Source organism: Phocoena sinus, chromosome 15 (genome assembly GCF_008692025.1).
Source record: "Phocoena sinus isolate mPhoSin1 chromosome 15, mPhoSin1.pri, whole genome shotgun sequence".
Lineage (NCBI taxonomy): Eukaryota > Metazoa > Chordata > Mammalia > Artiodactyla > Phocoenidae > Phocoena > Phocoena sinus.
The window spans coordinates 82,588,864-82,611,786 of record NC_045777.1 but is presented as its reverse complement, the minus strand read 5'-3'; the positions used below and the strand labels follow the sequence as shown (position 1 = coordinate 82,611,786).

General features: G+C 43.4%; 1 protein-coding gene across 15 annotated transcripts in view; it reads left to right on the top strand.

Moving 5' to 3' along the window:
* TRRAP (transformation/transcription domain associated protein) overlaps positions 1-22,923 on the top strand; it is a 111,667-nt gene that overhangs the window by 11,705 nt on the left and 77,039 nt on the right. For 13 of the 15 annotated variants that reach the window (XR_004345764.1, XM_032605107.1, XM_032605102.1 and 10 more), the window contains 15 exons: positions 572-697; positions 1,962-2,039; positions 2,241-2,329; positions 3,150-3,246; positions 5,437-5,575; positions 7,886-7,964; positions 9,491-9,725; positions 10,360-10,726; positions 10,815-10,912; positions 11,402-11,596; positions 12,417-12,608; positions 14,921-15,086; positions 16,684-16,940; positions 18,973-19,173; positions 21,764-21,915. Coding sequence is in view for 14 of the 15 variants with exons in the window: in XM_032605107.1 (XP_032460998.1) it covers positions 572-697; positions 1,962-2,039; positions 2,241-2,329; positions 3,150-3,246; positions 5,437-5,575; positions 7,886-7,964; positions 9,491-9,725; positions 10,360-10,726; positions 10,815-10,912; positions 11,402-11,596; positions 12,417-12,608; positions 14,921-15,086; positions 16,684-16,940; positions 18,973-19,173; positions 21,764-21,915 (2,471 nt within the window). In the remaining variant the exon portion in view is untranslated. The remainder of the gene's footprint in view (positions 1-571; positions 698-1,961; positions 2,040-2,240; positions 2,330-3,149; positions 3,247-5,436; positions 5,576-7,885; positions 7,965-9,490; positions 9,726-10,359; positions 10,727-10,814; positions 10,913-11,401; positions 11,597-12,416; positions 12,609-14,920; positions 15,087-16,683; positions 16,941-18,972; positions 19,174-21,763; positions 21,916-22,923) is intronic. The other 2 variants (XM_032605112.1, XM_032605104.1) reach the window with 1 other exon arrangement.

Genomic DNA, 22,923 nt, shown 5'->3' with positions numbered 1-22,923 from the left:
TTTAAGGATTTTAACCTGCTAATAGTGTATAAAACTTAAGTTGCGTTCTGAGTTATCAAGTTATCATTGTGTCAACTACCATTTTGATCAAAGAAGAGCTGCTTTTCATACGAAGCTGTCTTTTTTAACATGAAGCCCAAATTTCATTGAGAACTAAGGATGCCAGTGAGGTCCTGGCCTTTTAAAATGTTTTCTGTACTTTGTTTCTGTTCCATACTTGATCTCTATTTAGGAGACTATGTGGAAAGTTAATTCAGTAGGGATCAGCTCCTAGTTTCTTATCACTGGAGAGATGGGTTACATCCTCTCCGCCTCACTGAGGTGGTAATATAACATGACATACATTTCATCTTTTATCAGCCAGGAAAAAATAGTAGAAAATACAGCAGGCAAGTTTGTTTTCTGTTGTTGGAGGCGGCGGGTGTGTCTGTCATGTTATCTTCATAGTCCTGGAAAAAAAGAACACCAAGTACTGTGGGGTTGGTGCAGTATAAAAGGGTAGGACATTCGATTTCTTCACCACATGTCAGGTGTAAATGACTTCTGTTTTTTTTTTTTTTTTTTTCTGTAGAACCGCTACTTTGAGAACCCTCAGGTGATCCCCGAGAACACAGTCCCCCCCCCAGAAATGGTTGGAATGATCACAACGATTGCTGTGAAAGTCAATCCTGAGCGTGAGGACAGTGAGACGAGAACAGTAAGTGTTTCGGTTGTTTTGCTTTTTGCTTTGCTTTTATCCACGTCTCCTGCCCTTGGTAGAGGAAAAATGAGGTATTGACTTTTTAGACCACTTAAGTTTTTTGTTTTTTTCTTACACACATGGAGGGATTTAGAATAAGCAAACAAACGTGTGTGCGCGTGCAAGAGAGTGTCGCTGATTGTGCTCTGCAGGTATGCATGTGAGCTGTTGCTCACCAAATATACAAAGATAACATCGTGGTGGAATCCAGAACCAGAAAGAGCAGCTGACCCGGCAAGGGGGCCTCCGTTCTGTCCTTAGCTTCAACATTAGTGAAGTCCCTTTAAGCTACGTATAAATTTGTAGTTCAGTGCCTGACGGTGTGGGCTCTGTGGACAGAAGTTCTGGGATGATGTTACAGCTCTACCACTTGCATTTTTTGACTGTAGGAAAGTTCATGAACCGTAGTTCTGACCTTATTTTCCCTCTCATCTGAAAAATCAGTCTCGTGGAGTTTTGTGAAGGTAACGCTGGTACTGTCTGCAGCTAATGCATTAGATTTGTAGTATTTGCCCCATAGGGAACATGTATGAGCATTTACTGTGACTGTATTTTTATGATTGAATCAAGACTATCATCTGTATTTGTTTTACTGAAATGGTTTTGCAGAATGTTTCACTTTGAGCTAGGATAAACAGGAAATTACATTTTGAATGAAGCTTTCATTCCTTTGTTCTTCCTGAATTAGAAACTTGTTTTCTGTTTATCAGTCTTTGTGTTTCTTTTTTTGCTTGTCTGTTCCTATCCATTTATCACGCATTTGTATTTTGAGTCTGACATTTTCCTTACCTGTTTGAGTTTTTATATATTAAGACTATTTTTTTCTTATATTTATTGTAAGCATTTTTCCTGTTTATAAATACCTATGAATAAAACTAGGTAAACTTGTACTTCTTGCTTTTTTCTTGCAAGTAAGCAAGATAATAGATTAAAAATTTTTTTTTAATTTCTCCTGTGATTTGAATCTCTTAAGTTTTGACAAATTTTCCTGAGGTTTTTACTACAGGTATGACATTGTAAAATATGAAAACCTTTATATTAAATAACAGTTCTATGTACTTTGTTTTCAAAATAGTTTATTTCACCACAGATAATTATGAAGGCGTGTCAGTATTTTCCCTTGCCTTTATTTCAGTGGGGTGATGTGCAGTAGTGGCACACTGATTAGGGCTATTCTAAGTGCCACGGGGATAACCTCAGTCCTCCTGTTCCTCTCTTGCAGCATTCCATCATTCCAAGAGGATCTCTTTCTTTGAAAGTGTTGGCAGAATTGCCCATTATTGTTGTTTTAATGTATCAGGTATGCATATTGCTTAGTAGCTTCTTGGGTTTTGGGCTTCCTATTTTACAACAAAATTTACACCTAATTTTCTGTGGCAAATAAATGTGTATGATACACATGTGCTAACTAATGAATCTCATCACAGTTTCTTTGGTATGCCAAATTATTTTGCTATAAGCAGAGTGTCAAAGCATGACAATCTGATATGTTTGCTTTTAGCTCTACAAACTGAATATCCACAATGTTGTTGCTGAATTTGTGCCCTTGATCATGAATACCATTGCAATTCAGGTATCTGCACAAGCCAGGTGAGATTTCTTTGGTCACTGATGTAGCTGACTACCATAGTTCTTTAATCCAAGTAAAAATGTACTTGCTGTCGTCATTTGTAAGACAAGAAAATTTTGAGTGATAAAATTTTGGTTAAACTTATATGTATTTTTGGCTTCCTGAAGTTGTATTTCGATGATGGGTGACATGTCTCAGTCTTTGGTGTCTTGTAAATTTAGAACTATCATTAGGCATTACTGTCCTCAATTACAGCTTTGGGATATTCCAGGCTCTCTCACCTTCAAGCCTTTGTTCTTGCTGTTCCTCTCAGCATGAGGGCTAGGAAGCTCTTTACCCCCTTCGTTCTTCCTCACCCATCACCCTTAATCACTGACTCATCCTTGAAGCCTCCCAGTGAAGCTTTTTCTCCAGCCTCACAGCATTCCTCCTAAGATCTTTGTCACTTGCTCTCTTGACTTGCGGCCTATCTGTCTCTAAGTCACTTGAGAGCAAGAGCTGAGGGTGAATCAGCCCTAACAGCCTCTGTGGCCACAGCAGGGGTCTTCCACTGGTCAGACAGGTGCCCTCGTGCTGTCTTCTGGGGAAGCAGGTCAGTCTCGCCTTGGCTGTGGGGATTCAGATTGTGGCTGCTGCCCGGCGGCCTGGAGATCTGCCTGCTTCATGCCTTTAAGGCCTTTAAGTTAGTTGGAACTGCATAAAAGTGTAGGCGCGTTTACTGTTGCTGCTGTGTAGAAATCAACCTTTTGCGCTTAGTAATTACTATAGGCTTTTAACTAATAGTAACATCACTGAAAGAGTTGAGAGCTAATATTGTTAATTTTGTTCATGTCTCATTAGGCAACATAAGCTTTACAACAAGGAGTTATATGCTGATTTCATTGCTGCTCAGATCAAAACGTTGTCATTTTTAGCTTATATCATCAGAATTTACCAGGTAAGTTCATTGACTTTTGTTTTAAGTCAGGTTTACTGAGATGTAATTTACATGCAGTAAAATTCACCTTTTGTAGGTGTACAGTTCGCTGACTGACAAATGTGTACAGTACAAATGCATACCTAACCACCAGTACATCAGAATACAGAGCATGTCCATCATCCAAAAAATTCCTTTTATACGTTTGTAGTCAATTTCCTCCTCCCACCTCCAGTCCCTGGCAAGCACTGGTTTGTTTTCTGTCTCCATAGTTTTGCCTTTTCCAGAATGTCATAGAGATTAATCACTTGGTGGACAGTATTTGTAACCTTTTGAGTCTGGCTTCTTTCACTTAGCAGTAATGCTGAGATTCATCCTTGTTATTTTATTGGTGGCTTGTTACTTTTTATTCGTGGTTAGTTGTCTTAGTCTGCTCAGGCTGCCATAACAAAATACCATAGACTAGGTGTAAACAGCCAAAATTTATTTTCTCACAGTTCTGGAGCCTGGAAAATCCAAGATCAAGGTTCCAGCAGAGTTTGGTTTCTGGGGAGGCCTTTCTTCCTGGGTTGAAGGTGGCCACCTTCTTGCTGTGTCCTCCCATGGTGGTGAGGGGGACAGAGAGATCTCCTTCTCTTCTTTTATAAGGCCACAGTCCTACTGGACGAGAGCCCCACCTATGATCTCATTCAACCTGAATTACCTCCTAAAGACTCTTATCTCCAGATACAGTCACAATGGGAGTTAGGGCTTCAACATATGAAATTTGGGGGTGATACACAGTTCAGGCCATAGTGGTGTATTCTGTCGTATGGGTGTAATCATGGTGTTTATCCATTCATCAGCTGATGAACATTTGGATCATTTCCAATTTTTTTAAAGCATTTTATCAAGATATAATTCATATACCATAAAATTCACCCTTTTAAAGTGTACAGTTCAATGGTTTTTAGTTTATTCACAGATTTGTACAACCATAATCACTATTCAATTTTAGAACAATTTTTTCTCCCGAAAAAGAAATCCGTACCAATGAGCAGTGACTTCCATTCTTCTCTGACCCACCAGCCCCTGGCAACCACTAAAGTATTTCCTGTCTTTATAGACTTGCCTGTTTCATTTTTGGCTTAATAAAGCCATATAAATATTTGCACACAGATTTTTATGCGGATGTATGAGGTTTATTGACTTTTGCTGTTATTGGAAGTTGTGTGTTATAGCAAATTATGTGCGAGAGATTGGAACTTCAAAAAATGGCATTATCAAGTAAAACTGATAAAGAGGTTTTGGAGGCTTTTTTGAGGAACCTGTAGAGTAGTTTTATTTTTGTTTTTCCCACTTGGAGCTGTGGTCTCTTCTTACTTAAATCATAAGAACTTGAAGGAAAAAATTGATACCTTATCTCTCATTAGTCTTACAGTTTTTTTGAATAAAACTCTTGTATAGAGGTGGTTATTCTAAAGTATGGAATAAATTTAGTCCTGATCTATTCTAGAGCAATGGAATTGTATTATAATTGATCAATTTTTTAAAGATTTTATTTCAGGAAAGTAAAAATGAAAATGTGTGTGTCAAATTGTTTTTATTCTAAACTACCTTTGAAAACATTTGTAGCCTTCTCCCCCCTCCCTTTTTAATGTGTTTATCTCGATAATGATAACTTACACTAAGAAAATGGAACATTTGTTAAAAAAAAAAAAATCTGAATTAGATACCCCTTGATATTTTAGTCAGCTTGAGTTATTGTGAATAACTTCCTGAAACACCTCAAAAGGCAGTTATGACTGGAGCTCATTCTGAGCTGATTAAAGGTGTCTTTGGTGTCATTCACAACTTACATCAATGGGACGACTCAGTAAATAGTTTTGTTTTTTAACTTCAATATTTATTTCTTCCTCCTTCCCTCTAACAGGGAAGCAATACATATTCACTGTTGAAAGTTGGGAAAATACAGAAAATACAGGAAGGCCTCCATGATCCCATGATGTAAAAGAAACTGCTCCATGTGGCTGCCCCTCCTCCCAGGGTGGCATTGTGCACACAAACTGCTAAGACTTTTCGGATAGTACTTGTGTGTTAGGCCTATTACTTTCTGAGGGTCCTTTGAGCCAAGCTTAGTCTTACTGAATTTTTTAAAAGTTTATAAAACTTGGGTTTTTCTTAACAACCGCCCATCAGTATAACTGTGTTGTTTTCCTCTTTCTTTTGCAGGAGTTGGTGACTAAGTACTCTCAGCAAATGGTAAAAGGAATGTTGCAGCTACTTTCAAATTGTCCAGCAGAAACTGCGCACCTCAGAAAGGAGCTTCTGATTGCCGCGAAGCACATCCTCACTACCGAGCTGCGAAACCGTACGTCTGTCTTGCCTCTGGCCACTCGCCTGTCTGTGAATGTGGGCCTGCTGGCGGTCCATTGTGTGCTGAGCCTGCAGCTCGCTCAGTATTTTGGCTCTGTGTGTCCTTTCTTTATTGCTATTTTAGATGTATTTTTTCTCCTTTATGTGCCTCTCTACCTCCCCCTCTCTCTGCCTGCCCATCCTTCCTTCCTTCTCTCTCTCTCTCTCTGTCTCTCTCCCCATCTTTTTTGCCTGCCACCAGGGTTCTCCCTTTGTCTTCTCAACAGTTTCATAATTAATGTGATAATTTCCTTAGCACAGTTTATGGTCTGGGTATCTCTTAGTACTTCTCTGCCTTCTGACTGCCTGTCTTTTGACATTGCAAATAGCCATTTGCTTTCTGACTCACAGCCAGCAATCTTTAAAAGGTGAGAAGAAAACAGTGTTTTCTTTCTCCATGTTGTGAAAATGATGGAAGAGTTTTAAATGGGATGTTTTAAAATCTGTTTACTGAAGTGACTGAGTTGTGTCTGGAGCACCATTGTCAGATTAATTTTCGGTATTCCTGCCATTGGAATAATAAGGACTTTGGAGGTGCATTGGGGAGCCGTGGAGCAGGAGGTTTCTCCTTGTTGAAGTGCTGACAGATTAAAAACCCTTCTCATGGTTATCAGATAACCTCTGATCCGTCACACACGACCAGGCCCTCTTTTGAGACCATAAAGCTTGGTTTCAGTCTTGTTAACGCTACAAAGATTGACAGATATCCAAGATGCTACTCTCCAAGGTTAGATCGTGTTAGGCTGGTTGAATTCAGCTTTTAAAGGCTGCTGTTGCTTTTTTTTTTAAACAAGATGCTTTATTTTGAAGCCCGTAGTGGTTCCCAGACTTAAACAGGTAACATCATGACATCTCAAGAAGTTTTCATTGAAAGAAACCTATAAAGAATCATGTTAAATGTTAGCCATATTATAAATACAAAACATGCATGCATATATTTAAAATTTACACATCCACTACCAAATGTTAGTGAAAACATTCCTTTGTTGGCATCCAAAATGATACCAGACGGTCACCCATTTGTGCTAATCCTGAGGAGCAGTAGTTTGGGAAAACCTGACTGTTTAACAGATTTACCTGTTTCCCTAGAAAATCTGATTCTGGGTCTTTTTTTTTTTTTTTTTTACGCGGGCCTCTCACTGCTGTGGCCTCTCCTGTTGCGGAGCACAGGCTCCGGACGTGCAGGCTGAGCGGCTATGGCTCACGGGCCCAGCTGCTCCGCGGCATGTGGGATCCCCCCGGACCGGGTCACAAACCCGCATCCCCTGCATCGGCAGGCGGACCCTCAACCACTGCGCCACCAAGGAAGCCCCTGATTCTGGGTCTTGAATGTGATCTGGAAGCCAGTGCCGTGCAACTTAATTTCTTCTCTGCACGCATCACTCATCCCCGCAGCCGGCCCTCCGGCATGTGGGGTCTCAGCCCTTTGCATCTTTCCTTTGTGCCTCCTTCCTCCTGGCCACCTCGCCGTGGGTAGTGGGGCACGTCCCCTCCTCCGACCTCAGGGACTACTTGTGGCTTCTCTCGTTTTTCTTCCTGTGCTGCCTGGCTGTAGGAGGCATCTCTCCAGTGTGCATGTGTCTTGTACCTTTGATCCTCAGTAGCTATTTGCTGGCGAAGAATGTACTGTTTGCTCTACTGTTTGCCACCCTGTGTGCGCAACCTCGGAAACGCCGGTTGTCCCTGAGTGGGGACCAGCTGTTCCACCCTGAGAGGGCCTCAGCCTGCAGAGGAGCGGGGGGAGGTTTGGTGGTGGCTCTGCCTGGGACCCCTAACTTGTGACCCATGCCTATGAGAACACTAGGATGTCCTAGACCTTTGTAATTCCTATGGAGAAGTATCCTTATTTCTCCGTAATGACTAACCTCACAGTCTTGAAGAAGGACGACTTCAGGGCAGTGAATAAAGGGGCCTTTAGGGAATACTGTCCCCTTGGGTGGATCATGCCAGCTTTTAAGGACAGTGGACAGCACCTCCCTTGAAGCATTGGGGGCGAGTTCCCCTCCAGCGATACGAGGCTCACGGTTTCTTAGTTTATTCTCTGACACTGAATGTGGTCCTGACCGCGTCTCTGTGACACGTGGCTGGTGTGGCCCAGCACAGCCAGCGTCTTAGACTAAAGTAGCTCGTGTGCCTTCATGTTCCCCACGCTGCCCCACATCTGGATTGCTCATTGGTACAGGCTGGCTCCTGTGAAAGTACTATTAAGTGACTTCCACACCCCTGGTTTGGTTGGTGATGTATGCAATGGATGTTTGTGTTCCAGAGTTCATTCCTTGCATGGACAAGCTGTTCGATGAATCCATACTAATTGGCTCAGGATATACTGCTCGAGAGACTCTCAGGTATGATGTTGAACCCGTGATATCTGGTCTATTCAGTGCCAGGGACCGTGGATCCTGACACTTCCTTAGCATTTCAACGAGCGTGGACTGTTGGGCCTTTTCCTCTCCCATTGGATTTAGAATTGCAGGAAGTTTCGGAAACGCCTTAGTTTGCTTCTAGTGCCTTGGCTTAATCAGAGTAGTTGTCTTGATTTAAATTGTAGGTAGAACTATCTGACTAGTTAGTTGTTTTGCTTTCTAAGTAGTAAATGCACCTTTTTATTAAAAAAAGAGTATTTGATAACCTACCAAGAAGAAAGGAGAGAAAACTTTGGTTCTCCATAAGGAGATCAACTAACGTGGCTAATATTTTGAACTGTTTCCTCCTAGTCTTTATTTCTCATGCATTTTATAAAATAAATATAGTTGTGATCATGCTTCTTATTTCTAAAGGAAAGAATTAACATTTAATCATCTTTCACAATGTAAAATGGATCAACATTAGTCATTTTTTGGTTCTAACAAGGGAGGTGTGATTGATCGTATGAAAAATATGCAGAATATTCTGAATATGGTGTAGACGGTTCACTGTGTTTTCTGTATAAAACACTGTTGTAAAATATCGAGTAAGACATTCTTTATAACTTGGGGTTGAACCCGCCTGAATGGATGTTAGATTGATACCCTCCAGTGGTTTCTGTCGGTCGCCCTTAGACAAAACCCAGACTCTTGACCATGGCATGCGGCCCCCGCGGGGTTTGACTCTGCTCTCTCTGCCTGACCTGCTGCGGCCATGCGGGCCTCTGCGGCTCCTCGGCTCCCCCAGGCAGTTCCCAATCAGGGCCTTGACCTGCCAGTTTCCTCCAGATGGAAATGTCCCTGGCTGAGGTCACAGAGCCGATGTCACCTCGGAGGGGCTTTCTCTGGCCCACACCAGTTTTTCTCCTTGTGCCTTTTCACATCTCCTGCAGCACTTAGCAACTTGCACAGTTGATTTCTTTACTCGTGTGTTCCCCCCCGCCCCGGAAATAAGCTTCCTGAGGACAGGAGCTCTATTTACTGGGGTCACTGGCATCCCTGGTGCTGGGCGCAGTGTCTGGCACATGGCAGGTGTCCAGACGTTCAGTGAGTGAAAGTGCTGGGTGGCCTGAACACTACTGTCGCGGCTCAATAAAATATATGGTATGTCAGGTGTTACTTGACAGAGGCTGTTCCGCTTTGAGCCGCAGAACCCACTTAGTGCACAATCAAGCTGGTAGTCACTTCTGCTCAGGTTAACTGATGTGCTGGTATAAACATGATGCGCACAAAGTTAACCTTTTTAATTTAGAAAGTAAAGATTTAAGCAAAAAGACAAGGCCTGAGCCTTCTAATCATGTAGCTGGGAGGAAGTAACAAGGGGGAAACTGGGACCCTATAAAGCGTGCCCCAGATGAGCCATCCCACTGGGGGTGTTCCTGGGGCGCAGGTAGTGGTGGAGATGGTGGCCCACAGCCGAGGCGGGTGGGGCTGCTGAGATGCGAACTAGCAGAGGTCTCTGCCCTCAGGCCCCTCGCCTACAGCACGCTGGCCGACCTTGTGCACCACGTCCGTCAGCACCTGCCCCTCAGTGACCTCTCCCTCGCCGTCCAGCTCTTCGCCAAGAATATTGATGACGAGTCCCTGCCCAGCAGCATCCAGACCATGTCCTGCAAGCTCCTGCTCAACCTGGTGGACTGCATCCGCTCCAAGAGCGAGCAGGAGAGCGGCAATGGGCGGGACGTGCTGATGCGGATGCTGGAGGTACCGGTTCCCTCCGCGTCTTCACCGCACGGCGCTCCACTCACATGAGCGCTTTGCTGGCCGTTCACGGGCCGCCCAGTTGCCAGCTTGGTCCTGGGTGTTTAGACCACCTGGGTTCAAACCCCCACTACCCCATCAACTAGCCAAGGATCCTTGGGCGAGATGCTTGACCTGCCTGTTGCTGGTCTGCCTGTCTTCTAACCAGGGACAGTCACAGTGTCTGCTTCCTAGGGTTGTTTGAGATGAGTAGGGCAGCGCGTGAGCTCTTAGCATAGTTCCTGGCGAGTAATCAGGAGAGGTGTTTTCTGGGACACCGCCTAGCCAAGTGCTACCTTATCTGTGAACTTCTCTGGAGGGATACCCAGGGTGCCTGGGTCAGGGGTAGATAGTGTGGATCCCGGAGCAGTCCCCGGTCACATCCAGGCCCTGCTCATCAGGCCAGTCACCCAGCTCTCCTGAGCTGCTTCTCCACGGGTGAAGTGGAGGTGGTGACACCTGCTGTAGTACCCGTGGGGGAAAAGCACCAACTTCAGCAGGTGGTTTCAGAGAGAGTTTTTTTCTGTCTTCTGGAAGGGTTGTTGGCCTATTGAAGAGGAATGATTTTTGTCTCCCCTCTACTTTCTCTTCCTGACAGGTTTTTGTTCTCAAATTCCACACCATTGCGAGGTACCAGCTCTCTGCCATTTTTAAGAAGTGCAAGCCTCAGTCGGAACTCGGAGCCGTGGAAGCAGCTCTGCCAGGGGTGCCCGCGGCCCCCGCAGCTCCCGGCCCTGCCCCTTCCCCAGCCCCCGTTCCCGCCCCAGCCCCGGCCCCGCCCCTGCCCCCCACCCCTGCCACCCCTGTGACGCCAGCCCCCGTGCCTCCCTTTGAGAAGCAAGGAGAAAAGGACAAGGAAGACAAGCAGACATTCCAAGTCACGGATTGCCGGAGTTTGGTAAAAACCTTGGTCTGTGGCGTCAAGACAATCACGTGGGGCATAACGTCGTGCAAAGCGCCTGGTGGTAATTGTGCTCTTGAATCACCTCGACAAATGATGTTTTTCATAGAGTGGGTTTTATTCACATTAACTTATTGTGCTCTCTTTTCCAGAAGCTCAGTTCATTCCCAACAAGCAGTTGCAGCCCAAAGAGACTCAGATTTACATAAAACTTGTGAAATATGCAATGCAGGCTTTAGATATTTATCAGGTAAGGCAGTGAGTGCCCTCAAACCAGGCTCCTGAGTGTGGAAAATGCCTCTTAGAATTAGAGGTGCTAGTGATGGAAGGGGTCTCAGAAATCTGTTACTATTTGGATGGTCTAGAGTATTCATATACCGAGGTTTGCTTTTGTTCTGTAGCATAGGGTTGCATTTATGGTGAGAATTCCTGTAAGTGTCAGTGTATTTTGAGGGGCAGATGGTGTAAAGGGAACGCAATAGAAACGATATTTAATTTTACTAAATTTCTTACTGTTTTAAACACCTAATGAAGGTTTTTGTTTTCTGAGGTCTTTTTTTTTCCCCCTGCAAATTTAAGGTGAAAATAGAGAATTTAAAAGATTTGGGAGGGGGGAGGTGGCGGAGATTTGTTATCTAATTCAAATACTCTGTTTTAAGTATTCAGTTGATCTGATTGTGTATTGGAATATATTCAGAGATATTCAGTTTTAATTCCCGTGGTTTTTTTCCCATGCTAGGTCCAGATAGCAGGAAATGGACAGACATACATTCGAGTAGCAAACTGCCAAACTGTTAGAATGAAGGAAGAGAAGGAGGTATTGGAGCACTTTGCCGGCGTCTTCACGATGATGAACCCATTAACGTTTAAAGAAATCTTTCAGACTACAGTCCCTTATATGGTGGAAAGAATCTCAAAAAATTACGCTCTTCAGGTATGACACTCTTTTCTTATGTTCTTTCAGCATGTGTCGAGTACTTGGTATTCCTTTTATTTTGTAAGTGATATGCCTGAGGATAGTGCTGTAGAGCAAAATTTAGAGAACTATTAGGCTGTAGTAAAAAAAAAAATTTCAAAAGTTTAAGATGCTTTGGACCACTTCCTTTCATAGTAGAAATTAAATACGTGTTAGCTGTAGGCTCTTGGTCCTTGATGGTGACAATAAAATGACAGATTAAGTACTTAAGTGAACTCCACTCAGTGCTCAAATCGGTTTTGTTTTTTTTCTTTTGGTGGATAATTCATTTCTTGAAGTGTCTGATACAGATTTGATTTTGTAATTTTGGAAAGTTCATTATTTTTTCTTGAATCTGCTTTGGGGAAGTAATGATTTTTTTTTTTTTTTTAACTGTGAAATAATGTGTGTTGTTTTAAGCCATTGCACTTTGGGGTAATTTGTTACAAAGTAATAGGTAACTGATACAATTGCCATATGGTAGTTTTCTTTTTTTTCTTTTTTTTTTTCTCACAACTCACACACACACACTGTATTCTATTTTTACAAGAGATAAATAGACTGACACCAAGCATTGTAAATGGATGACCACAACAAAAGCAACAATGACTGCAGTTACCAAACACTCACACACTCACACTATGTTGTAATATTGACATTCAGTCCAGGAATCCTCCACGGTAACAGCTCCTTTACTTTGCAGTGAAAATTGATTTGTGTATTTTTTGCCCCTGAGTCCTTGTGGGATTTTTTTTTTGGAAGTAATGATTTTTGTCACATGTGTTTCTTGTTTTGACAGATTGTTGCCAATTCCTTCTTGGCAAATCCTACTACCTCTGCTCTGTTTGCTACAATTCTGGTGGAATATCTCCTGGACCGCCTGCCAGAAATGGGCTCCAATGTGGAACTCTCCAACCTGTACCTCAAGCTGTTCAAGTTGGTCTTTGGCTCTGTCTCCCTCTTTGCAGCTGAAAACGAACAAATGCTGAAGGTAAACTCAGATCCAAGCTGTGCATTGTGTTTGGGTTTTTTTGTTGTTGCTTTTTAATTTTCTTCATTTTGAACAGAAACTGGCGTTGCTCTTTATATTTATAAATATTGTAATATTGAATTAATAAATGTTTACAACGAATCAGGGCCAAGTGTAGAAAACATTTCATGTGTTTCTAAAGCAGAGCTTAATCTATTTGTCTCCTAATCCAAAATGAACACTTCAGAGCTTTCGTGGTAGGCAGGGGTTGTCATTAGTCTTGGCACCCTGATTTTCTTTTTTAAACTCATTTCTTGTGTGGACCACACAAGTAGTGTAGGAGCACACTGTGCTTTTTTTTTTTTTTTTTTAAATTGAGTGACACAGAAGAATATAAGAGGAAAAAACATCTTACCTCTCAGATCCAATGGGAAATGGTTGGCTGTGTAACAGTTCTCATCACATACCCATCTTCCACAGCACATCTTCTCTGTGTTCATATTTTCTGTGGCAGCACATAAACATCCCATTTCAGGCCTATTTGTTCATTTTTCCCCTCTGAATAAAGAGCTCTAGCCAATTTGTGTCCTTTATTAAGACCATCTGGGAGGGATGTGTCTCATAACACATTTTTATAGATGACTAATCCTATACGTGTAATTTTATCTCATCAGTTATTTGATTCTAGCAAATGGCAGAAACCAATGCATGGTTACATCATCCACTAAAGGCAGCAGATGGAACAAAAACCTTATCAAAATTCTCTTCCACTTAATTTCTGTAGAAGGTTGAATATTATCATCAGTTCTGTCTGAAGAGAGATGTTTTCCCATAGGGGAAAAGATCTGTTTTTTTCTGAAGTAAATATATAGGTGGTGATATAAAGCACCAGGAATTTGTGCTTTTATGTGACAGTTTCCTCCATTTTTTCAGTTATATAGTAATCAGTTGTCAACAACCTTGACATTACTTCTGTGTTAGTATAAAAAGAAAATATTCAAATTTTTAGAAAGATATAAAATATTTAATAGTCTTTGTCCACATAATTTGGTATCTTCAAATAATTGCATTTTTGCCGATATCTGGGACAACTATGTAGAACGACAACCAACAAAAAAGAATAAAATCTAATAGATTAGACAAGTCTAATGATGGGGTTTTGGAATATTGTTCAAGAAAGATGTTCAAAGAATAATTTCATAGAACGTTTTGTCATGAGACTAATATATGTGACTTATCCATAAAAGAAATATATCTTGCCATATACAGTAACAGACTTGTAATTGTATCACTGACTATACAGGTAGTTTACAGTTCACAGTTCACTTTAAATACACCTGCAAAAAAATTCACGTCAAACTTAACCTGTCACATGTCAAAACTAGGATTTGAAGTACAAGATGAAAAACTAATCTGTCTTAAAATGTTGATTAAACTTACTATAAGCTAATAAAATGCTCATGAACACGTTTTTCGATTAAGTCTTCTAAAATGTTACCATCTCAAATGTCTTTTGAGGTTCTTCCAAACTTTGCATGTATGGTATTTGGTAGTGAAGTTTCAGTTCCTTTAGGTTGCATTTTGCATTCTGATAGTTAAGGAACAGGCTTCTTTCATTTTGTTTGATTTTTTTTTTTAAAGTTTATTTTATTTTATAAATTTATTTATTTATTTATTTTTGGCTGCATTAGGTCTTCATTGCAACGTGCGGGCTTACTCTAGTTGCGGCGAGCGGGGGCTAGTCTTCGTTGTGGTGCGTGGGCTTCTCATTGCAGTGGCTTCTCTTGTTGCAGAGCGCGGGCTCTAGGTGCACGGGCTTCAGCAGTTGTGGCACACGGGCTCAGTAGTTGTGGCTCGTGGGCTCTAGAGCTCAGGCTCAGTAGTTGTGGCTCACGGGCTTAGTTGCTCCGTAGCATGTGGGATCTTCCCGGACCAGGGATTGAACCCGTGTCCCCTGCATTGGCAGGCGGATTCTTAACTACTGTGCTACCAGGGAAGTCCCTCATCTTACTTGATTATTTGGTCTCATGAAGGACTGTTCACAAGAACAGTAGAGCTCACAGGCCCTCCAGTTCCTGTTGCAAAGTGTCTGCTCAGCATCATGTACCTACATAGTAAGATGGGAACCTAGTAAATGCTTCTTCCACAGCCAAACTGGTGGAAGCGTACATATGTTTTAAAAGAAATTAATTTGAATCAAATAACAGTTGGAAAATTTTTGTTTTGTTTTTCCTTTTAGAATAAATTCATCAAAATTACCTTCCATTCCTATCTTTTTGCAGTGAACCCTCCTCATTTAGAGCTTGTTAACCTGCCTTTTCTCCATCCTGCAGCCTCACCTGCACAAGATCGTGAACAGCTCAATGGAGCTCGCCCAGACTGCCAAAGAACCCTATAACTACTTCCTGCTGCTTCGAGCCTTGTTCCGCTCCATCGGGGGAGGTAGCCATGATCTCCTGTATCAGGAATTTTTGCCTCTCCTTCCAAACCTACTGCAAGGTCAGCGCAGTGATGTTGGTTGCCTTTTAGTCTTGTGTGCGTGCATGGGTCTTGCTTCCCTTGGTTGCTGGGGTTCCTGCTCTGCACCTGGTGAAGGTCATGGTGAGGGGATGTATGTACATGTCCCCTGCAGTGTGTGTATGTGTGTGTCCATCCCTGTGTCCTCTCTTTAAAGGCAGTGCATCTTTAAAGGGATGGGTTTTTCTCCCTGCTCAGAGTTGAATGGGAGTTGGAAGGTCTTAGTTACCCCGGTTAGGACTTTGTTACATTTTTGTAGCGTTTGATAAGCAGTTCTAGAAAGTGGTTTAGTAAGGTCAGGGATCCCTAGATTGAAAGAGAATCAGAACAAGAAGGGAAAAAAACAAGTTACAAAGCTGATATAAGCTTTATATAAAATACATAAAAATATGTTCATATTTTTATCTAGTTGCTAACTTGCATAGACAGAATTCTTTTATTCCTGTGTGTTAGGAATGCTTTCAAGGTATATATAACTAAAAGGGATATTGGGTCCAGTGAATGTTTACAGGTATGAACTGACTAGAAACACTATCCTAGGAATTTTTTTTTTTTTTGTAAGGGTGAGCGCTTGGCAAGGGATTGAATCTTCACAACTGGGAAATCCTTGAAAATGATGAATGTAACATGGCCCTACATCCCCCAGGCCAGGTGCTTAAAGAGGCCTATAGTCAGGCTCTGTCGTCCGTGTTTGACCCCGCCCCAGTCTTCCCCAGCCTGCGCCCTCTGCTCTGATCAGTCTGATTTTCCCTCCTGCGCTCTTCCCAGCCTTACTTCTCCCCACCTGGTTTTGTTCAAGTACATCCCTCCTTGGGAACTTAGCTGTGCCCTCTCCTCACCCACCTTCTCCTTTGGATTCTGAATCTGGTGTGGCTGCTGTGTGATGCCTTGGCCTTCCCTGATAGCTCCTCTTTCTTCAGCCTCAGCTGCCTGGGATGTGCCTTTGCGGCCACTGTTACTTGCTTTTCTCTTTCCACTTGTCTTTAAGGTTCTGTGGGCAGGTGCTGATCTGACATGTCTTAGGAAGGGGCTCAGTAAATACTTGGTTACCCTCGTGAAAAGTTGGGGGGTTGTGTTTATGAGCAGGAAGCTCCTCCCATTTATAAAAACCGAAAGTGGATTTTTTTTTTTTAATGTTTATGTTAGAGCATAGACATCACCTGTGGTTTACTGGAAATCTGAAAAAACACGTAAGGTTATAAACATCAAGCTTGATATGGACACGTCATATTGGAGTCTGTTTCTTTAGACTGGGCTTATTCATCGCATGACATGATTTTTAAAAGTTTGATGTATAATATTTATTAGTCCTTAATATTAATTTAATCAATATTAAATAGTATTAATTGTAACTGAAACTCTGTGCAGCCTGCTGTTGTCACCACGAATAAGGTAGACGGAAGAGGTCACAGGGTACAGTTACAGAATAGATTTAGCTAATACAGAAATTATAAGGCGTAAAAAGCCTTCCTACTATCGGGTTGATGTTTATGTGAAAAGGCGGGTCACTTTGTACAGTTAACTTGGGCATGTTTCTGGGAAGTAACTTCCCCCTGACGGCCTCACACCCTGTGTTTAGGGCTGAACATGCTGCAGAGTGGCCTCCACAAGCAGCACATGAAGGACCTCTTCGTGGAGTTGTGTCTCACGGTGCCCGTGCGGCTGAGCTCGCTCCTGCCCTATCTGCCCATGTTGATGGACCCCTTGGTGTCGGCTCTCAATGGGTCGCAGACGTTGGTCAGCCAAGGCCTGAGGACTCTGGAGTTGTGTGTGGACAACCTGCAGCCCGACTTCCTCTATGACCACATCCAGCCGGTACGCGCAGAGCTCATGCAGGTAAGTCTGCGTTTCCGTGCTGCCAGCAGAGGGCGCCAGGACTTACATATCTAGTTCTCACTGAGGATTTTAGGCTGTGAGTTTCAGAAGTGACTGGCCACTGTTGAGGTCGCCGTGCGGAGTGGTGGGCTCCCTGCTCTCTGGTGGGCTACTGGTGTAGCCTTCAACTTGCTGTGTGAGTCTTCTGGCTTATGAAACGATGTCAAGAAATATTGCAGGTATTGAGTGAATATTTGTTTTGCAGTATTGATCCCCTTTCAGAGGGCTTTCACAGTGTCATGTTCTCGTGAAGTTGATGACTTGGGAAGGCAGGTGTTAAATGGCTGCTGTTTATTCCAGGGAGATCCTCTCTTTATCCAGGAGAGATGTTGAGTTACACAGTAGAGATGCAAACTTGTAAAGGAAGTAGAGCTGTCTGGCCACCCCCAAAGGAAACAGAGCAGATAAGAAAGGAGGCAGTTTTGAAGCCATTTTATATTTTTGGTCATTAGAGCTCAGTGTCAGATATCAGGTTATTCCTTCATGTTTTGCTGATGGTAATGATTTGTAATGTGGTTGGTAATTGTTCGAGATTCAGGCTGCCTGTTGCTTACTCACCTGCCCCTTTGGTGTAGAGTATTTGGCCCCAAGTAGGTAGTCCAAATGCCAGCTTTCTGTGATGGGCAGTAACTCAAGTACAGGAGTCTCTGGACAGTAGGTTGGAGGTGCGACCAGGACTCGCTTGCCAGTCCTGAAATTTAGATCTTGGGCTCCATCTAGGCAGGAGAGCATGGCCTAGAGGTTGGGTTGGAGCCTCCAGGTCCAAGTCCAGTCATTTGGAGGCTTGACTGACTCTCGAGCCTGAGCGGAGAACAGGACCGTTGGTTCTGGAAGGCAGGCCGTGGGCCCGACCCAGGCCTGGGTGAGCTTCCTGTGGGAAGAGGAGGCAAGGATGGGTGCTTGGGCCTCTTGCCCTTCTGTGAGGCAGACAGCCCCAGGGAGAATTGGGTCAGGGCTGCTTCTTGCTTTCGGAGGCACAGTTACCCTAGCTGCTGGACAACTGGCAGAGTACCGTCAACCCGCTACGAACCTGTGCGAGTGCTGGGAGATTGGACCCTCCCGTTCCCAGTGCCACCCACTCCTGGGGAGGTAAACAGAAGACCCCTCTCCTGAGGATACGTGAGCTTTGGGTGGGCCAGGTGGAGGGTAAGGAGTCTTAGACTACATCTCTCGACAGTCATGAAGGGAAGCCTCTTTGGACCTACAGGAATGTAAGAGAAATTGGAATTTTGCTTTTAAGAAGAATTCCAAGATTTTATGTTGACTGTCGTTGGACACTAATACCTGGCATTGTTACAGAAGGTGGTCTAAGAAAATAGGTTTAAATAGTGAGCTATGGTGATTTTCAGGGCTTATGATAATTTAGGTGAAAAGGTGTGGGAAAACTGACAGAGTGTTTTGGAACAATTGAGTACGTCTCTGTTCCTTATACTAATTGTGAGTACAAGGTACACAGTAACTCATTTTTCCCGTAATGCAGGTCCCTTTATGATCACTGTTTTCCCTCTTCACTGTCCTTTGTAATATCAGATTTGAAATGTAAAAGGTAGTTGTGTATCATGTTTGTAAGTTATAAAGCCTAATGATAGAAGTAAAAACCTGAGAAGGCACCGTCTAGCCCCAGGCCAAGAACTGTGGCAGCAAATCGTGTTTTCCACTCTGCTCCCCCATCCCATTTTGTATATCTGCCCAAACAATGTGTTGTTCAGTTTTCTCGCCTTTGAGCTCTGCACTGTTTATGACATGCTACCATTTGTTCTTCCATGGAAGAACATTTATATTTATATGTGCATTTTCTGTAAAGTCGTACGATTTCTCTGGAAGGACACACCTGACTAACATCGTTGGTTTCCAGAAGGGAACTGTGTGTTTGGGGGACGGAGGCGGGAGGAGGAGTTTTTGCCGTGTAGTCTTTCATAACTTTTGAGTTGGGATTGGGGGACCGTGGGACTGCATCGCCTCGGAGGGTTAATGAAAGCGTACTGACTTTCAGGCTTTGTGGCGCACTTTACGCAACCCTGCAGACAGCATTTCGCACGTGGCCTATCGTGTCCTTGGTAAATTTGGTGGCAGTAACAGGAAGATGTTGAAGGAGTCCCAGAAGCTGCACTACGTCGTGACTGAAGTTCAAGGCCCCAGTATCACAGTGGAGTTTTCTGACTGTAAAGCATCTCTTCAGCTCCCGATGGAGAAGGTAAATTTTGGAGTCTCTGGGAGTAAGTTTCATTTTAAGACATTTAATTTCTATTTGAAAACATGGAAATAGAACATATACTTTTGGGGTGGGAATTTCTAACTCAAAGGAGATGAAGATTTATTGGGGCCCAGCTTGGTCGGTTGGAGCTTCCATCATTCCAGGAGGCCAGTGGGTGGTGTTGCCCCTGAGGACGTTGGACCCTTGGACAGGACTGTCCTTCTTGATGGACCAGGAGGTGTCGCCCAGCCCACCCCACCCTTGCACTTAGTCTGTTTTGATGTCCAATAGGTTTTACATTGTGTCATTTAGAACCCAGGTTAGTCCCGTTCCTGTCTCATTCCCGTCACTCCTGAGTACCTGCTTCTCTCCCAGTCTCTATCCAGACATGGCTCCTTAGCCCACCACGGACAGCTCTTTGGTTTCTCTCTGTGTGCCCTTTAGAACGCCTCTGCCCTTGTATAAAAATCAGCAGACTGTCCCCAGCGTGTTGTAGAGCACTCAGCTGCTTCTGCACGATCCTTACTGAACACCGCCCCTTCACCTTACTGACCCCTCCTGGTCCTTTGTCACACAGCTAAGGTTGTATTTATTACAATCTACGTTGTCACATTCGACTTTCCCCTTTTTATTATATGACCAGCCTTCCTGCCTGCGTTACAGCTATTGTTACCATGTCTTTTCAGAACACTTATCTAGCCGTTAATATAATGTGCATTTTTGGAAAGGGTTTTATAGAAGCCTTTCGCGTGTATCTGAGTGACTCAGCCATTTCAGTGAGCCAGACGCTGGCTGGGATTCTTGAACTCCTCGCAGGCCTGGTCTTAACAGCACCCTGTGGCCTGGAACCGCTCAAAGCCCTCCTTTTGCTCAGGCGCACTCTACTCCGTCCTGATGCATTGTATTGTAGAACTCAGCTTGTTTACCTTTCTCTATAGGGAGCTTGCACACAGTAGTGGTTTCTGTAATTCTTTTTTTTAAGCCAGACTTTACTGAACATTTGTGAGGAAGGGTACCCAGCATGGGTAATGTCAGTCTGGAGTCGTTTCCTGTCGTCGTCTCTCAGTCCACCTGTCCCCCTACACACACACACCTTTTCCCCCCAAGTTTCTCAAGCACACAAATTGTGTCCACCCCTCTCCCAGCCCCACCCTATAGAACGGTGTCGCTTTCCAATCTTAGCTTCTCATCAAAACCTTTATCTAAATACTTGCCAAATAAACACTAGTTTCCGTGTAAGAAAATACAACTAAAATTCTGTCTTTACCTTGAAAATTACCACAGTGAACCGGTGAATCTAGCCCGTTGCCACGTTTTAGGTCGTTTCCTTAAGTTAGGATTCTATTTGCTTTAGCCCCATCAGTGGCAGGGTTGGTATTAGAATGAAAACTAAGACATCTGACTTTTACTTGACCTCTGCATAGATTAAGCAGAGCAAGAAAATCCCTGTAGAAGTAGTTCTTCCCCAAAGCATCTAAAGCGTGGAAGAAACCAGGTTTTGAAGACAAGCTTCCATGGCCCTCCTGGACCCTCCCAGGGACTCTGTGGTGCTCTCGGAGCCCTTTTCCCAGCAGGTAGCATCCTGAGGGCCGTGGCACACCCTGCAGGGCTGAAGGAACCAGCAGGGAAGGGGATGACCAGCAGGGCAAGTGCCAGTGTATTTACATGACAGCAGTTCTGCTTTTGGCATACTTTACAATCCCTTTTTTGGCAGGGAAGGGACAGGTAATTGGCTCGTAGGTTATGTTGATTCTTAAAAATAACACTTCTCAGACTGTCCTTGCATGATTTATTACATAACCCCGAGCAGGTCAGAGGCAGCAGGAGAAAGGGCACTTCTGTGGTGCCCCAGAAGAGCTCGGACACGCAAGCTGGGAGTGATGCAGTGAGGGGCCCTTGTCACCCTCTGTGCTGTGTCACCTGGCTGCGTCTGGAGGGTGGGGCCCCTGTCCGTGTCAGCTCTGGTTCCTCACACGTGGCCGGGATAAATCTTTAGTCTTCAACACAGATTGGGGCTTTGATTTCTAGGTATATAAGTATCTTTAACATTAATATCTTAGCTGTTGAAGACTCCAAGTGTTTTTTTGTGTGTGATTGTTCCTTCCCTGCCTTCCTGGTCAACCTAATGAAAAGGCTAAAATGTGTATGTAGCTATTGTAGGTTTTCTGCAAAAATGAAGTAAACCCTCTTTTAAAGAGAGAGTTTAGTAAAAGCTTAGGAAAGCCATCTTTTAGTTTTGAACTGAGACGACTCAGATGGTAGTTTGATCCAGCAAATCTGCCACAAGAGGCCTTCTGAGCTCACTTAATCTCTGGAATCTCCCATTGGCTACTTAAGCATGAAATTAGTGAACTCCACGTCCCATTTCAGTTTGAACCATGGCAGCTCTTGATGTCATAATACTTCTGTCACCTTCTCTGGAGGTTTCATTTGGAGAACACCTGCTAGCCTGTCTGCAGGCCCCCTGTGCTCTCTTCAGGAGCAAGCACGCATTCAGGTTCTCCTGCATGGTGCACGTGCTTTCCGTGCAAGCTTCTCAGAGTCACGTCATTTCAGCACAGACTACAGTTTTTGCGTTTCTTTGCTGTAGGCCATTGAAACGGCTCTGGACTGCCTGAAGAGCGCCAACACGGAGCCCTACTACCGGAGACAGGCGTGGGAAGTGATCAGGTGCTTCCTGGTGGCAATGATGAGTCTGGAGGACAATAAACACGCACTCTACCAGCTCCTGGCACACCCTAAGTATGCTGATGATTTAATTCTCTGTGCTGGGGCAGAGAAAATTAGGGATGGAGAGGACCTCCCAGATCTCTTAGTGTTTTAAGTATGTTTCTTCAGTTCAGGAAAATGACATGTTGTTTGCTCAGCAATGCTTCTCTTGCTTTTTAGAGAAAACGGGAAGAACCTTGGGCGCTTGCGAGTTAGAATTTCTCTCAGTCGTAATCCTCCTTTAGTATTGCCTCCTCCACTAGGGCGCAAGCTTCAGGAATCAAGGGTCAGTCCTCTCTCCCTTCGGCTCACCGTTACATTTGCAGCACCTGCACATGATAGGTGTTCAGGGGATCTTTTGCTTTTCCAATCCAGAGTGATCCTTTTGTGTGACATTTTTATTTCGCTCATATCACTTAAGGCTGTGACCTTTATATAATGATCTTTTGTGGTAATGTATGTTTGTCATCTTTCTGTGTTACAGGTTTCAGGGAAGAGGTTTTTTCTTTGTATTTTTACGTTTCTCACGGCATCAAAGATGATGCCAGATATATAGTAGGTGCTCAGTTGTTGAAAGAGCATTGGAGAGAGAGCAGTGAGAAATAGCTAAGTGCACAAGGAAATAAGGCAGCATGAATAAGAGCCCACAGAATCAGCAGAAAGAGATCTACTCAGACTGAAGATATGAGGATCTCCACAGCTAGGTTATAACTGTGCTTCTGCTGTATTTAAAATAAATGAAAGACAAACTTGAAAACATTCCAAGAAATTACAAACCTTATAAAAATTGCCCAAGCAGATTAAAGAAAAGAAAGGAGAAAGAGAATCTTTAGGTAAGAGATAAGTCAAAAGAAATTATCCAGAATGTGTGCAGAGAGAGAAGATGAAAAATTTTAAAAAGAATTAAGAGACATGTAGAATAGTGTCAAGTGGCATAGTTGCTTGAAGTCCCACAGGAATGAAGAGCAAAGAAAAGGGCAATATGTGGTCAGATGTAATTGGGGTACAACTAAGGCTATATTTTGAGGGAAACTTGTAGCC